Source organism: Xiphias gladius, chromosome 5, assembly GCF_016859285.1.
Source record: "Xiphias gladius isolate SHS-SW01 ecotype Sanya breed wild chromosome 5, ASM1685928v1, whole genome shotgun sequence".
Classification (NCBI taxonomy): Eukaryota; Metazoa; Chordata; class Actinopteri; order Istiophoriformes; family Xiphiidae; genus Xiphias; species Xiphias gladius.
The window spans coordinates 16916377-16933667 of NC_053404.1; the positions used below are offsets into that span (position 1 = coordinate 16916377).

The 17291-nt window shown below is 40.5% G+C and overlaps 1 protein-coding gene across 2 annotated transcripts in view; it reads left to right on the forward strand.

Moving 5' to 3' along the window:
- Positions 1–15804, forward strand: part of LOC120789991 (nuclear receptor-binding protein 2-like) — a 35299-nt gene extending 19495 nt beyond the window's left edge. For both annotated transcript variants that reach the window (XM_040127223.1, XM_040127224.1), the window contains exons 2-18: positions 8774–8896; positions 9698–9799; positions 9909–9998; positions 10450–10490; positions 10585–10679; positions 10836–10859; positions 10969–11055; positions 11775–11830; positions 11909–12004; positions 12290–12422; positions 12896–12998; positions 13106–13156; positions 13251–13386; positions 13862–13915; positions 14132–14195; positions 14807–14862; positions 15035–15804. In XM_040127223.1, coding sequence (XP_039983157.1) covers positions 8774–8896; positions 9698–9799; positions 9909–9998; positions 10450–10490; positions 10585–10679; positions 10836–10859; positions 10969–11055; positions 11775–11830; positions 11909–12004; positions 12290–12422; positions 12896–12998; positions 13106–13156; positions 13251–13386; positions 13862–13915; positions 14132–14195; positions 14807–14862; positions 15035–15121 — 1398 coding nt within the window. In that variant the 3' untranslated portion in view covers positions 15122–15804. The remainder of the gene's footprint in view (positions 1–8773; positions 8897–9697; positions 9800–9908; positions 9999–10449; positions 10491–10584; positions 10680–10835; positions 10860–10968; positions 11056–11774; positions 11831–11908; positions 12005–12289; positions 12423–12895; positions 12999–13105; positions 13157–13250; positions 13387–13861; positions 13916–14131; positions 14196–14806; positions 14863–15034) is intronic.
- The last annotated feature ends 1487 nt before the right edge of the window (positions 15805–17291 follow it).

A 17291-nucleotide genomic window follows, 5' to 3' on the forward strand; every position in this document is an offset into this window, starting at 1 on the left:
AAAACAAAAAAAAGTCTATTAGATCCACCTCCAAAGTTGGAAAAATACCAAGATTTGTCGAGTTCAAATCTGGGGTAACAAATCTCTCAACAAATCTTTTATCTTCTTTTCATTTGTATTATAAGTGTAATGCACAAAGAACTCAGGTAGCAGTTTAGCTAAATAAGCATATCTGAAAAAGCTTGAGTATCAGACATTTTCGAGAAGAGCTAGACATCGAAGAACTGACCGAAAGTTGTCCATAGCAGTGAATATCAAAAACTGCCAAGTATGAAAAGAAGGCATGCTTGGTCAAATTCTTAGTCTTGTGACTCACTCTAGATCACAGGATCATGTTTGTTTGTTTTTTTTTTTGGGGGGGGGGGGGTTGTTTATAGCAAAAGGCAACATTACTCATATAAGCATTTAGAAGTTTGGGATATTTTGTTATTTACGAAAGGAGGTTTGTAAATAAACAAGGCTACTTCAGACTGAGGAGATGAAAATGTTACGGTTTCAGTATTGCTACCGAAGTTTTCATTTCGGCACCAGTTTCAAACATTTTTTTTGAATGCTTATCATGTCCCGTTCGGGGCAGCCGCTTTCTTCTCGAGTGCAGCTGTGGTTTTGCCATCTCCCTCCCGCTGGCCTTATAAATCTGCAGCTTTGTCACAGTGACAATGGGAGCGAGGACGGCGTGGTTTCTGTAATCTTGCAGCCCCGGCACAGGCTGAAACACAGACACAGACGATTCCCTCTCAAGTGCAAACACAAGTGCTAATTTTAAAAAAGACGCAGCATTTGCAGGAACTAAACATTTTCTAATCTTTTGTGAAGGCCCCACGATGTGTTATCATGTCCCAGTTACGTAAAAAAGTGAAGGACTTGGTCAAAGCTGACTCTCTTTCTTGAAGAGTTTTTTGTTAGCAGGACCCTTTTTAATACATATGGGTCATATTTTTTACAGCACAACAGGACATACATTTCTACTTTCCTGCTTTTGAGTTATCGTCAGAGCTTTATGGAAGAGGCTGAATAACTTTCCCCGTCTTTCACTGTGTTTTGTCTATGTTGTGTCCCGTTGCTCTTTGTCGTGCAGCAACTTTCCACTCTGTATCCATCTGCTCTGCTAACCCGCCTTGCTCTCCTACATTCCTCTTAGTGGGGAGCTCTGACTGCTCCGTGAGGAAATTAATAAGTGAGACACGATGACGGCTGATCTGTCTAATATCTGCTCACAAGCCTGTGTGACCTTGAGTGTCCTCTGAAAAAGGGCGAACCATTTATGCTCTGGAAAGTCGAGATCCTGGCACCAGTTTAATTTAGATAATGTGGGATATAAAGGGCATTGATCTGAGAAATACTCTACACAAGTTAACTGGATTTTGTCTAATGATAAAAAATCTCTCACATGACAATCTGTCCTCTAAATGGGAATGGAGATTGTTGAGTTGCACATTTCCTGTCCCCTGCTTGACCTGTCATAGCTTCTGCCATCAAGTTATTCTCCGCGCTGAGTGGATGAACACCCATTATACGCGACGCTGACCTGATTGTGTGCCGCGCATGTGACATCCGGGGGCGAGAGGGAGAAAGACGCGGAGGCGGACAGTGGAGCGGCTCGTGTCGCTGGTGAAGGTCACCGGGCAGTCAGTGGCACAAGGCCCTGACACCGACCGGACGGGAACAAGGAGGAGAGGGAGAGTCGGCTCATCGAGCAGTGGGCGGCCTTGTAGGGTTTAAAGTCTGATTTGCTTCAGTGTTTGCTCATTAGAACATTTTTACAGTTTTTGTAAAGGGATGCCGTTTTATCGAAGCTAGGAGGGTAGGAGAGGATAAATATTATTATAACTAAGTATGTAAGTAAATAAATCCCATTCTCATGTTTTAGAGCTGTAACCAAATGTTCACAATTTTTACCACCACTTTGGTCCAGACTGAAATATCTCAATAAGTACTGGATGGTTTGCCTTGAAAAATTGGTTCGGACATTCCTTCCCCCCTCAGGATGAATTGCATTGAATTGCAGCTTCGGTTATCCCTTAATTTTTCATCTAGTGCCCACCATCCCGTCAAAGCTTGAGTTATCCAGTACCTTGGTTTATCACTAAAACGAGTGCAAAAACTAATAACCTTCCCATAAGTTGCAGTTTCACTTAATGCTAATAAGCAAATGTTTTCAAGCTAACGTGCTAAACGGAGGTGATAAATATGACAAACATTAGCATGTAAGCATTGTCACTGTGAGCATGCTACATGCTAACGAGCTTAAAGCAGCTAAATGTAATGTCACCTGACGTTGGCATTTAGTTCAAAGTACCACTATGCTTAAGTACAGCCCCAAGAGCTCCTACAGACTGTTCGTCTTGTTACCTCGTGAATAAAATGAAAATCTTCAATCATTGTTTGACGACTTCGGATGATCAGTTCTAGCTACTAGCCACGTCATCCAAACTGTAATCTCCACGGTGACGGAAATGTATTGCGACTACTTTTACTGAAATTGGGACTACTTTTTCATTACTTTTTACTTAGTGTACTGCACATGAGTAAAACTGCAAATTTGCAGAATTGCAAACGTGTTTTCAGTTACATTTCATCTAGGAGACAAAGAACACCTACGTCTAGTATTATGAGTTATTTCTGAGAGGTATTTCTCATTTTTCGTAAATACTCAAAACACATATTTTTTTCTGTAACCGCTGGATACACCCCGCGTGAATGGAAGAGGTGGCTTCCTTTTTTCCCTTTCTCAGACATCCACATTGCAGAGTTAGAGATGGTTTCCTCTGCCTCTTGCATTTTCCACAACATTTCAGTCCAACTCTTTGATGCTGCTCCTCTTTGATGCCAGCGAAATCTCTGAGAGAGAGAGAGAGAGAGAGAGAGAGAAGGCACAATGCAACAGAGAAAGAAGCCTGCGCTCATTTACATACATACAGTACACCAGCCTAGCAAGTAGTGCAGCATAATGCAGATGACTTGGGTGTAGCCTTTGCTGTACCAGATCTGGCCATTAAATATTAATACGGTGCGGTGTATCAGCTCGTCGTCAAGGTATGAAGTGTAGGAAGAGGCTCAGTAGAAGCGAGATATTGACAAGTAGGAGACAAAGCTCTTTGCCACTGTAAGGCTTGAACCCACACACAGTCTCATACAAAGACGCTCTTTCATTTTAGATGCTTCTGCAGCAGGAATAACACTGAAAGTGTAGAGTGGTTTATTCCCCTCTTCTAACCCCCCCACCAACGTTCTCCCTCTGGCTCACTCACTAGACACCTCTCCTCATTTCGAGATAATTCACCCGCCTTGTGCCAAAATGTAACAGTGATCTTACTCTGAATTTCTGCTGTAAAACTGTCACTGCAGATGGTCCGGCCAAAGTTTGTAAGGATCTTTTTGTAGAGGAGAAGATACGTACTTTCCTCTACTTGGATTTATACCATAAGCCAATTCAGCTCTGCACGGAGAGCAGGGTTTGTCTATTAACACAGTATAAACAGTCAGCTGCAAATCTGCCCTCATGGATAGAAATGGGCTGGACAAAAAAATATTACAAAAATCCCCCAAAATCACCTTAAGGTTGAATTGCCTCCTTTTTTAAAAGACAAAAGCTGAACATTATAACCGTCATTAAGATAGGATTTATTTCAGAACTTTGTATTAAACTGCATTAGTTTAGCAGAAATATTGGCTATGCCTCCATAATGTCAGTACTGTGAGTGCCCATAAAAATGAAAAGTGACTGCTGCACATTGAAAACCTTGCCAGTGAAATACTGTATATTTTAGGTAATATACTATAGTCTAATTTAAATATTAATTACTTTATCTTTTACTTTGTTATCATCCTTTTTATCATGTCTCATCTCTCTGGGTTATGTATTTACTCAGTTGTGTTTTAACCAATTTGTTTTTATCCTTTACCTTGTCTCATTATTTTTCCTGATCTATTCTGTTATTTTTTCATTCCCTGTGTAATTGGCATTTTATTCTCATGCTATCTGCATGTTCTTATGAGCCCCAGAAAGACTAGCAACTGCATTAGCAAAGACTTATAGTGATCCTATAAACAATAAAAAACAAAGTGCGGATGACATAGCTCACACATTGCTGCATTTTGTTCCCCTTAAAATAGAAACTGGAAAGCTACAATTAAAAGAGGATTTTTGGCATGCCCCAGTGATCTAGGGGTTTTAATGGCACTGACCACAAACCACATCAATATCCCCTGTTCAAGTCTGGCTGGGGACATTTGTTGCATGTCTCTGCCTATCTCGCTCTTTTTCCTCATTTCCTGTCAGCTCTCTGTTGTCATATCTCAAAAAAGGCTAAATATGCCCAAAAGGGCCTCAAAAGAAAAAAACCAAACAGATGAAAAATTTAAGAGAATTCCAAGTCCGGTACGTAAAAACTCTTTTTGAACTTGCTGAACTCTTGCATCAGTTACAGTCAGCCTGGCTCTCTTTTGGTCCTTGGTTAAGACATTTTTTTCCCCCTCTGCTAATATACATGTGGCATACCAGTGGATTGTAGGTAATGTGCTGTGCTGGTCAATGAGGATCTGAGACAAAGTGAAGATGAGATTTATTTTTGTGGAGATCTATTTTGTTGATTAACTTTCCTTGTTTTGTGGATTTTATTGCATATTAAAAAAATTCCTTATTTTGGGTTGAAACGGGAGCTGCATAAAGCACTCAGTCTTACATTGAATTTATCTATGGTGTACTGTGCTGAACATACTTAAATTATCCCTGAATAGTATATATAGCACTTTAAATGCTGAACCTCAGTTTTTTTTTTCATATCAAAGTATCAACATTGGGTAATATACCGTAAACATCATCGTCTGAGTGAGAAGTGTACAGGAATAAATTCTGTGGTGAGGTATTGAGAGGTTTGTGTCAGATCCAGTTTTACCCAGCTCAGAAGTAGATCTTAACAAACATCGGAATAGAGGTTGGTGTTGTTTTGACATGAACAAATGATCCCTAAACCCCTTTCCACACCCTAAACTCACCTCCCCTCCAAAAGCCAATCAGAGACCAGCATCCAGTGTGCTGTTTACGAGTCTCACGCTACCATGACCAAGCACACAGACTCCACTAAACCCCTGGGACGGAGAAGCAGGGACAGGGGACTGAGTGTTTCTCAACATCTAGAGAAAATAAACAGCAAAGCCCTGACGCCAGTAGGAAACTGACATAAGTCCTTCCTTACAGCTATTGAAGCGAATGAATCTCCTCTGCTGTCAGCGAGTTAGAGTACTGTCTTCCAGCTCTATAATGTCGGTAACCAGATTATAACCCTTTTGTTGAGTGGGGCAGTAGTGAGATTATATGTCGAGTCTCCTCTGCCGCCCACCTCGCTGTAAAGAAACTCCTGCAGAGAGCTCCACAGCTGCGCTGTGGGTTGAGCAATGAACAAACCACAGTGCCCATAAAACACTTGGTGGAGCATTTCATGACATCTGTGGTGTCTGAAAAGTCAAAATATGAAATAGGAATATTTATGGCAATTTTTCTACGGTCGCTGTGATTGCTGCGTGTCTTTGGCTTGTTGTCCTCAGTAAACAAACCTCCCCCTGTTGGGCAGTATACAGAAAGCCGTTTTTGACTCCGCTCGTCGCAGAGTTAGAGATGATGATGTCACGAAGCATGGTACAATTGGAGCTCTGTAGAATATATCAATGGTTAGCATTGAGCAGTAATAAGCAGTCATTTCGGTGGAGACAGAAGCCCGAGTAATAGTTGTTCAGATGCTATCGTGTCATCAAGCTCTGTGTGTCAGTTCTTAGCTGTTCATCAGAGACACACATCTGACATTTTAAGACCACGGACAGCATGATGATGATAGAGGAGTGTCGGCTGTGCTTGGTTATTTTCTAAATCCCTGTGTTTTTTAAGTGATTCTACCACTTAAATGTACATTATATGTGCACTTTTAGTCTACTTTTCGTGGCTAGGGCTACGTCTCTCAGTTTGAGTTAACAGAAGTTTTTGTACTACAGCGTTCAGTGATATTTTAGGGGAAGGCCCTTTCTTTTTTCAACATGTAAATTCCCCCACGCGCAAAGCCAGGTCCGTAAAGAAAATGGTTTTCCCTGTGGGGCATGGAAGAACTTGACTGGCCTCAACCCCATCTAACACCTTTGGGATGAACTGCAGCAATTCTTTATGACTGTATGCAGCAGTTCACCGCCCTGGTCAGCAAATAGCCAAACAAATAAACAGGAAAAGAAAGAAACATACACGGGTAATCTCAAAAACTAAAATCAATCAAAGGCTATGCGGACTTGGTGAGAAAAATACACAGAGTGGGGGCACCGGTTGGCCTAATGGTTAAGGTGCCTTCCACATAACCGAAACATCCAGGGTGAAGCCATAGAAACGTATAAAAATCATGTATAGCAGAGCTGTGTACCTGTAAGACCACGATTGAATACTCAAGCTGAATATTCTCTCTGATGTTATCCCTGAAATGTCTAAAATCAATAATCAGGTCTTCAGTTCTGGATAAATTCAGTTCCAAAAAGAAAAAAAAAAAAAAAGCTGGATGGGGAGGCAGCCGTACAGTGTTGTCTCAGAACCTGACAAGAAACAGGCCAGAGAAAAAAGAGAGCGTGCCAGACAGAGAATAGGCAGACATAGAATCGAAATCAACAGAAATGTGACTTTATTTGGTCTGGTCTACTCTGTGGTTACTTAATTTAAAAAGGATACGGACAGACATGTCAACAACCCTCAGTTGAGGCCTCACACACATGTCATATACTGCTGATTGCTGAAAGATGGGGATGACAGATGTGTTACCTCGTGTACCGGTTGACCTATTTTAGTCCAAATTCAATATATTGTTAAGTAGGCTGGTGCTGAGTAGCCTGAAAACAACAGCAAGGACCGCACCAGGTGTACGGTATTTACAGCAAAAATAGCCTTTAATAGCCCATAAAGTAATGTTTGTTTTTTTGTCGAATCATACCAGTCCCCTGTGGCCTGGTAGCAAATGTTTGGAAACCACTGATTCGTAGTTTTCCATTTGGTCTATTAATAATGAGTTCAAGGATTCAATGTTATCTATACTTTTTTTTTCTTGTGAGGAAATCTCAAATAGGTCAGAGTTTAGGGCCCTGGAGCTGGTTAAGATTTCTTTTGGCATAGTCAGACGGCAATCCAGTCAATCTAGTTCCCCGACTTGTGGAAAAACGCCATGGATGTCTGCATACAATTTCATGACAATCCATCCAGTAGTTGCTGAGATATTGCAGTCTGGACCAAGGTAGTGGATTACCTACAGAAGTGTCCATCCACACAGCCGGGCTGCTTGCATGGCTAAAAAAGTGATTAAGAAATCCCGAGGCAGCCATTGAATTGAGTATTTGTCACCACACTCCTCTGGAAATGATGACTCTTATTTTGCAAGTAGAAATAATTTTCCATCGCTTTGGCAAGATGCAGTACTAGTCAGAATTTAGGGTCTTGCACCATTTTTAATGCTTATTAGCAAGAAATTTTGATCCCTAGCCAGTCTCTTCACTCACTGCACCACCAATTCTGCTGCATAAGAGTAGCGGTTACATCAGGTCTGCTCAGCTGAAACAGCATTATCCTGTGATGAGCAGTCTTTAGCTCTTTGCCGCTTTTGCATAAACGCTGCCTCATTCAGTGATGGAGCCCTAGGCTGTCTACGTCTGGCAGATTATAGAACAAGCCACTGCCTCTTCACTCCACTCAACTCTGCTTTGTTTTTGTTTTTTTCTTTGCACTTCTTAGATCTCCTGTGCCACCTCCTCCATCTTGTGTCCCGTGTCTCATCTCTCCAAATCCCTCGTCCACAATCCCCCCACTTCCTCCTCTCTGTCTCCTGCTAATCCATCTATTCCCTCTTAGCACAAGCTGCTGCTCATCCCCCTTGCCACTCTTCACTGTTCATCTTCATGTCATAGCGGGCTGGCAGCATCTAACATAACCTCAGTGGAGTGAATTATCTTCTGCACCGTGTCCCCACTGATTCCTTTCCATGCATTAAACTGAATTTGACGACGTTTAAATATTACGCCTCGTAGACAGTACTGCACTGACTTTTTTAACACAGACACCCGGAACTTTTTATTAATGGAGCTTCCAGTTTCAGATCTATGTGAATGGGTTATATGGAGCTTTTAGCAGATGTTATGGTCACAGCAGGGGTGACTTCAAATCATTTCGGACATGCTTTTTTTGTTGAGTATTTTAGTGCTCAGTAATGCTCTGCCGCTTTGCTTTTTTGCAGTACAGTGCTATCAGGCACAATCAACTGTGTGTTGTTCTGGGACACCAGCATGCCTATGTCTTCATTCTCATTGGTTAGTCGCTGGTCTATATATGCGTGAACTGGCTCTGACCTGCGATGGCAGTGCTGGCACGATGGCCTGGCACCTCCATTATACTCTCTTTGTTCCTGCATTTTAGTTGCAGAATTCAAATGTGCACTTGATCATGTTTTTCTTAAAGCTGCTATTTTAACATTAACAATGGACAATGTCAACGTGAAAGGCTTCATTCGAAGTCGTATGCTAATATATCTCCATGTCTGCTGGATGTGTAAATAGGTGACTCTTTGCTGACATGTTTGCCATAACAATTTATAATTTGATAACAAACGTGGCGAAAAAAATTAGTTAATACAGGTTTAATGACATCTTTTTAGTATAAAATTTGGATTCGGACAACAATAAATCAGTACATGAGATTTTGCAGCTGTAGTGTTGTAGCATTATGCTAGGACCAATATCTGTTCCTTTCTGCCCCCTGCAGGTCAGCCAAGGTAATGTCCCAGGTGTGGAAAGTGCCTCTCTGGCCATGGACACAGAGGAGGGTGTGGAGGTGGTGTGGAATGAGGTGCTCTTCTCTGACAAGAAGGTCTTCAAAGCACAGGAGGTATTGTGGCTCTTTTTACCTAAAGCCAACACAGGCTGTATTTACTGTTAACTAACTAAATTATTTTCTTTTATTAACCTCATTTGTATTTGTTTTCATCAAAATGAACGGGTTGACATGGGCAACACAATACTTGTACATGAACAGGGTTGTTTTTAATTACATATGTATATAAAATATGTATTTTCCAGTATGATAAAGGTCAGTTTCTCTACACAGTTCATTTCATTGCGTGTAGCCATTTCCATGTGATGGCTCTCTTGCCAGGCGACAACAGTATTTTAAAGAATTTCTATCCAGGATTTTGCCCAAGTATAATGTAAAAAAAGAGAAATCAATTTATGTTATAACTATTTTAATTATCTCTTTAGCAGCACCTTGCCAATATCAACAAAAAACAAATATAAAAATAATAAAAAAAAGATTAAAAAATTTGAAGGACAAGCCCATGAAAATATGTCACACTGCCCCCAGTATTTGTTTTGTCCCTTTGTATAACTTTAAAATTTAGGGTCACAAAATATCATATTATCTTCTTCCAGCAGAGCTTTCAGTATTTAGTTAATTATCATACCAGCCCAAAAAAAATAAAGAAGTGCTGACACTTTAGAAGTTGGAACGACTTCAGTTTTGGTATTTTTGCTTTAAAAATTACTATTAACCAATTATCTAATTAAGTTGCTGATTGAGTAACTGATGTAGGGTTTTAGCTTTATTGCTAAAGGCCAAGGGATTGAAGGACCTTACTGGGTCCATGAGGTTACGTGAAGATGTGAACTAGCTCCGCTGTATGTTTTCCAGGAGAAGATCAAGGAGATGTTTGAGAACCTGATGCAGGTCGAACACCCAAACATTGTCAAGTTCCACAAGTACTGGCTAGACATGAAGGAGAGCCAGGCTCGGGTAAGACGTCTTTCTTTCTCACTGTCTCTTTGTTTTTTTTCCACACACACACACGCACACATACACCTGTGAATTAACTGTTTTTCTCTCCTCCATCTGTGGCCCACAGGTCATATTCATCACAGAATACATGTCGTCGGGCAGCCTCAAGCAATTCCTGAAGAAAACTAAGAAGAACCACAAGACTATGAATGTGAAAGTCAGTGTTTTTACTCTGGACACATACTGTACTGGAGCATTTACTCAGTCTGTCTGTCTTGTGGTGTTAGCACGCGGTACTGCAATCCAATCACTATTCTGATCCATATTTTCAACAGGATTAGTGATTATGTAACAGGACGCCCCCCCCCCCTTTGGCTCAGTCTGCCCAGACGTATATCTTATTCTCACAACGTTGTGGGTTTGAAACCTGCTTGCAATATGTCCAGCATCTCACCCTCTCTTTTTTCTCTTTGGGCTGTGTACATCTGCTTGATTAATTTTAAAAAAAGTGCTATATATACAGTATGGCCTAATTTCCTTTAATCCCTGAGAAAGAGGGAGGAAGTAATGTACTTAAATGCATTAAAGTACGGTAGAAATCTCCATATGCCCTCTGTGGAACAAATGCTTTAGAGGATTCACGTTTTCTTTGTGACACTGTGTTTCAGGCCTGGAAGAGATGGTGCACCCAGATTCTCTCTGCTCTCAGGTACTGACTGATTTATTCCCTGAGATTTTAACACGGGAGGTGTCTATTATCATAGCCAGCACATTCATAAGATGTTTTATTTTTTTACTGGCAGTTATCTGCACTCTTGTGACCCACCAATAATCCATGGCAACCTGACATGCGACACCATCTTCATACAGCACAACGGCCTCATCAAGATTGGCTCAGGTCTGCTCCCAGCAGGGCTTTTTATGTTACTACAACAAGCAATGACCTTCTATGCTATCATCTCAGGCTGTGAATTTCTGGATTTATCAATTTAATCTCTGCAATTTTACAAAAGAGGAATAAATATCTCAATTATGCTTATTTTTCTTTCCACAGTGTGGCATCGGCTATTTGTTAATGGTAAGAAATAGATAATTTTGTAGTAGATCCGTGTTTGTTTTCATTGGTGTCATATCTATCAATTTACGTTATCTAATCTATTTATTCTGCTGGTGTCTTCTCTAACCAGTGTTCCCAGATGCCAGTGTCCATAGTAAAGCGAGGCAACATCGCGATGAGCAGAGGAATCTTCATTTTTTTGCTCCAGAATATGGGGGCAAGTGTAACGTAGTGGAGTTTTTATGTGTAGCCCTCTGCGGCTTGATTTCTAACAAATCACTTTTCATTTATTCTTAGTGGAATGATTTACCCCAAAGTAAAAATTTAGCCATTACGTCCATAGTTTAATGTAGGTCAAAACATCACTCAACGCAGAGCCATTTGGCACCTGTAATACCATTTTAGCCTTTCCTGTTGAAGGTAACAGGATTATCTTTTTGTGCCTTGAAAAAAAAAAAAAAATCATGCCCATCATTTCTATGAGCATCTTGTGCAGCGAAACTGAAATATTTTGCAGAGCTCACTGCCAGCAGCAGCAAACTGAGTCTTTCACCCGATAGCTGTGTGTGTGGCCAATAAACATTTAAATTATTCCACAAGTAATTTGGAGACCTTTAATGGATGATTCATGCTGCTTGTAGGTCTTTAAAGGGAAGAACTGGTTCATTCTTTGTTTATAATACGGCTCAACTCTTCCTTTTCGTCCGTTTTTTCTTATTTGCATTGAGGTTTTAGGGGTAAAGGTTGTTGTATGCTGTACAGATGGTAAAGCACTTTGAGGGAATTGTGTGATAAGTGATTTTTGACTTTACTGGCTTGGTGATCATGTGAAATGCAGTGACTACATTTTCATTTTGGGGTAAGCTTCTCCTTGACGTTTTCTATGTTTCGCCCCCTTCACCATTCTCCTCTTTGCCTCACCTTTTCCGTCTCTAGCTGGCGAAGACGATTATGCCATAGACATTTTCTCCTTTGGCATCTGTGCTCTAGAGGTGAGAGAAACAGATAGATACGGTAAGATTACCATCTGTGTGTGTGTGCGTGTGTTGACAGATTATTTGTACCCCTAGATGGCAGTACTGGAGATCCAGGCCAATGGAGATACAGCTGTGTCCAAGGAGGCCATCGTCAATGCAGGTCAATCTCTGGAAGACCCTCTCATGAGAGTGAGTGTCAAAAATACTTAATGTCCTAAATATACACTGGTGCAACCAAGAAAACATGGAGATGAAGACAAACTGTCCCACACTACTCTATTAAATCTTAACTACACACACACACACACACACACACATACCACCTTGTTTCTAGGTTTATTTCAAGCCCCATATGGGGTTTGTGTGAGGTGCCAGGAAACAAATCCAGAACACAGAGTGATGCCCAATAAACTGGGTCACATTGTACCGTCATGTAGTTCTGTGTTGGACTGAGTCTATCGTTGCTTTCCACAGGAGTTCACGCAGTCTTGTTTGCGTCATGAAGCCAAGCTCCGTCCTACAGCTCACGACCTTCTGTTCCACCGAGTCCTGTTCGAGGTCCACTCCCTCAAACTGCTCGCCGCCCACTGCCTCATCAACAACCAGTGTGAGTTTTTTCACCTCTACATGCCAAGTTCACTCCTTAAAAATCACTTGTTTCCACTTTCCGTGCTCCTTGTGATAGTTACAGCATTCACACCAACAGCAAGCAAATTTTAGACCTTAAATTGACATTAAATTACCCTAAATTGTCGTCTCAAACTGATTAGTTTTAGTATCTATTGTGCAAAATTGTATGTTTACATTGAAATCAACTATTCTTTATTGAGTCATAGGACCAGATTTAGCACTGCTGTTTTATTAACCTCTAATTACAGTAAAAGGGCTAAAAGGGATTTAAAAATATATCTATATATGTATTGAAAAGAAAAATGTGTTGCAATTTTGAAAGTGTTCTGAAAAATATCTTTACCCTCTTAAATGGGACCAATATTTGTCCTAATCATATTTGATGTCATAGGCATTGGACAAATCGTTGCAGACGTGTATGTGTGTTTGAGATTTGTGTTGCATCTACAGACTTGCTTCCGGAGAACTGTGTGGAGGAGAAAACCAAGTCCTTCGACCCCAGTGCTGTCATGGCAGAGATTAAACATGCGAACAGACAGGGAGTTCAGCTCAAGTAAAATCAAATAACCACCCTGTATCTTTGGCTACCTGTGAATATCTCATGACATATCACACGAAACCCTCACTCTGCTCCTTTCTGTGTTTTTTCATAATTTATAGATATTCCCATGTGTCTCCTTTGGAACTTGACAAGTTTCTGGAGGATGTCAAGTAAGTGAAACTACAGCATATTATTTGATTGATATCTGTAATTACCCCGTGACTACGGCATGAAGTTGAACATTGTGTCCTTTCCTCTCCTCAGGAACGGGATTTACCCGTTAATGAACTTTGCTTCATCTCGGCCTCATCCCGTCCCTCGTGCCCTCTCCTTGTCTCAAGAGCAGGTTGAGACGGTCAAGACGCCAACTCCTGAACCCCAGGAAACAGAGACAAGGAAGGTTAGCCTTTTAGATATCTCCACAACCGCCTACATGTCTACGTTGTCTTCTTTGATCCAGTTTTACTGTAGGTTATAAACAGCTCACAAACATAAAGAAAATGGCGCTCATGCTCAGTGGGTAAAATGGCCATGGAGGAGGAATATGTTTACAGTCTACTTTCTGCAATATGTCAAGAATGCAAGATTGGGAATATAATGTGCCACCTGAGTTGTTTACAAATGGAAAAACCCTCTCGTTGCTTTTAGTTCAGCCATATTTAGTGTGATTAAATTTTCCATTGCAACTTTTTCTAGGCAAGAACTTGTTTTGTTGTGCATGTTGCAGGACCTGCATGTGTTTTCATGCAAGTCTGTTTATTATTAATAGGCCCATTTGTTATCACCCAAAACATATTTTAAGACATTTCTGCTGTGTCCCCATTTTGCTGTGCTTTTTACACCATGACCTTTTTTTTTGTCTGCTGATGTTTTAGGTTGTTCAGATGCACTGTAATTTGGAGTCAAATGAAGAAGGGACCAAAACTCATGTAAGTCACATACTATTACAGGTACTTTGCCCATTTTGATATAAACACTTTTGTTGGGCTTTTTAATGATCAATCATATCGATTTTTTTTCCCATTAGCATGGTTCCAGCAGCTCTGTGCCGGCGGGGTGCAACATTTATTTTAGAAGTTCAGTCAGTTATGGAAAACAGAAATCTCTGATTCTGATTGAAACTTAACCTTGTTATATTTCTCTAGCTCTCTTTGTTTCTGAAGATGGATGACAAACTTCATAGGCAGCTTAGCTGTGACATCCTTCCAAGTAAGTTGACTACCACTGTACCTATAAGGATAAGGCGTGAGTTATTCTATATTTATGCTATTGTCAACAAATCCTATGTGAAGACGTCTTTCTCTTAGTACCCTCTGACTTTCCCAGCCCTTCAGTGGCTTTCAGCCCCGAGCCGACTGGTTCCTACCGAAGCTGCAAATCTTTCCAATTGGTGACGAATATATACTTTAATTCTTAAAAAAATCTCAGTATTTTAATAAAACACTTGGGGACTCTAGTTTTTGGCAAACATTACTCAAACAGGTGTAAATGAATTGTGCATTTGTGGGGGAATATTTTCAATTAGGTATGCTATTGAGTATGTAAGGCAGCAGGATTGGTTCACCGATGTGCTCTAACAGTTTTTTGGATAACAATGGAGCTCTATGGCATAGAGGAGTAAGAAAGATCAGGCTTTGGCTAAACAGACTTAACTCATTGGAAGATTAATTGATTTTTAGTTTTGGTCTTTTCATGGGATTTGTTGAGAGAAAAAAAATATAAAATATCACTGGCCTTCAAAAATCCATATTTTGCATACTGTGTAGGTTTATTTTTATTGCAGATTTTTGTAACTGAAATATTTCATTTGAAATTTTCAGCTGACACCTCCAAAGACCTTGCCAGTGAACTTGTTCACTACGCCTTCATAAATGAGGTAAAAATAAAAGCTCTTTATTTTTGTCCTTGATCAGCAACAATGGATACACGTCCTTACTGTGATTTTTGCATTTAAAAAAAAACAACAGATACACATGCAGTAGCATTGACATTTCATATCCAGTCTGAAAACTGATTGGCCTTAACGATCTTTTGTTTGCCATGCATAGGAGGACAGTGAGAAGGTGGCGGGGTTCCTGGAAGACGCCATCAGCCGACACCGGGTCCGAGCGCTCGCCTCTGGGAGCACACAATGAGAAGGGGTCAATATAGCGGCTGGCCCAAACAGAGGGGCCCGGGGCGTTGACCACACAGATCGAGAGAGGGAGAGGGCAGCGGGCAGGATCAAACCGCCGGGAACAGAGGGGAGCGGAGGGAGATGACCCAGCTGGGGGATAAAACGGGGACAAATACAGAAGGACGCTGGGACTTGACAGTCAGTAAATCATCCCAGACAGACGGAGGAAACGGTAGCGCTGAGACAGGAACCGAAGGCACCTCTGGTTGGAGGACCAGAGGCATCATGGCTGAGTTCAGTTATCCAACAAAGCAGTGGAAGATTGACAAACTCCCTGCCTGAAAGGGCTATCATGCCTTAAGATATCCTGACAACTTAGGTTTTCCATAATGCCACTAATCAGAACAGATATGTTTTACTTACAAATGCAGCAGCTGTTTTCAGAAGGACGTTTTATTGCTCATAAGCCTTGTACTCCAATGTCCACTTTGATTGGTGAAGATTTACTTTGAAATGTTAACAAAGTAATTTTACTTAAGCCTCTCTCCCTTCCAAGCCAGAACCTTCACTTTATTACAGTTTTAAGAGTTTAATATTCCATCCAAAATGCACTGTTAATACTCATTCAGCTGACTTATTTATTCTGTTTAACTGTGAACAATAGAAGCGTTGCACAAGCCTGTTTTTTTTTTTTTTTTTTTTTTTTTTTATGACCTGCAAAGTTAACTCACCTTACTTCACTCTTGGGTTGAAGGCTATTTCTCCCAGAGCTAAACACTCAACGCCAAAATGTGGTGAGATGATGCCTCTCTTTTAGCCTGTAGTGCTCTTAAGGGGTTTCCCTGCGAAAGTGTTCTGAAAGCCAAAGACTTACAAAGTGCCTGATATGGCAATGTACTTTGGACAAAATTTCCTAATTAAACGGCATCATACCCAATTTAGCAATCTGGAATTTAACCTATTCAGGCTGACTTTTACAGTTTTAAAACCAGAAGCATTGTTTCGGACTAGTTCCCAACTCCTCTGATGAGTCCACAAAGTCAGCCTGTGTGAATACGAAGATGAACCTGACACCCTTTAATGGTAGCTCCATTTGGACCTGCAGCCAATGTATATTGGACAAATGGATCAGATGATAATGCTCTCTGTTGTTAACATTAGTATGGGAAGAACTGCAGCTTATGTTAAAAAAAAAAAAAAAAGTTGGAATACATCAGGGGAAGCCTGTGATTTTTAAAGCATTGTCCTATGTAAATGAGAGGAAGGGTGTTTGTGATGTGGTCTTAATACTTATTAATAATAGTTGCCATATTGTTAATAAATGTTACTGTTATACTTATTTTTGCTTTATTTCTTGAACCATCTGAGCATATTTTGTAACACTGAATTTGTTTTGTAAGTGTGTCTAGCTGTGTTTTAAAGGCAAAATCTGCCCAAATATTTTTGAAAATTTATGGTGTTAGTATTTTGCCAGGTCTGTAACTGTTAAATAGTGCTATTATGCAAAAACATATAACAGCCGCCATGGAGATTTCCATGGGTGGCGGATGCTAAAACATAATCTCTGATAGGAGAAAGGAATATTTTACTTTGAACACGTTAATTACCACATCCATTGTACCTTTATTTCAGATGATATCAGAGTGAACCTTGGCATTGATTGCACTGCAGCCCACACAGACACAAAAATAGGATACATCCCTTCAGCTCTGCCAGACTTTCTTGGCAGGAACCCAATCTTGGCACCGTAAAAGACCATTTGGGTGGATTTTTCCTTAACAAAACTGGACAATAAAATAAAACCAAAAAAAAACAAAAAAACAAAACAAAACAAAAAAAAAACATTAGTGAATTATCTGACCAGTCTTCAACAGTATACTCTTGTTTGTCAGACTCACTTAGCTCTGCTTCATTTGTTCCCCATGGTCTGTAAAGTCATGGTTTCATAACAGTTGTGCTGCTGTACAGTCATTGCTTACAGTACTTACTTACTATACTCTGTGTCGAGCCTTTTTATCAGTGTGTCTCTGAAGACAGGAGCCCTGAATTCCCCCAGACATTCACCTACTATAGGCTGAGGTGTACATAACTGTTTGTGGCTATTGAAGGGGTTTACTTTGGACGGCATTTCAGTGCAAAGCAGTGCCACTATTGCTCTCATTTGATCCAGTAAGCTGCATGTCTTAATA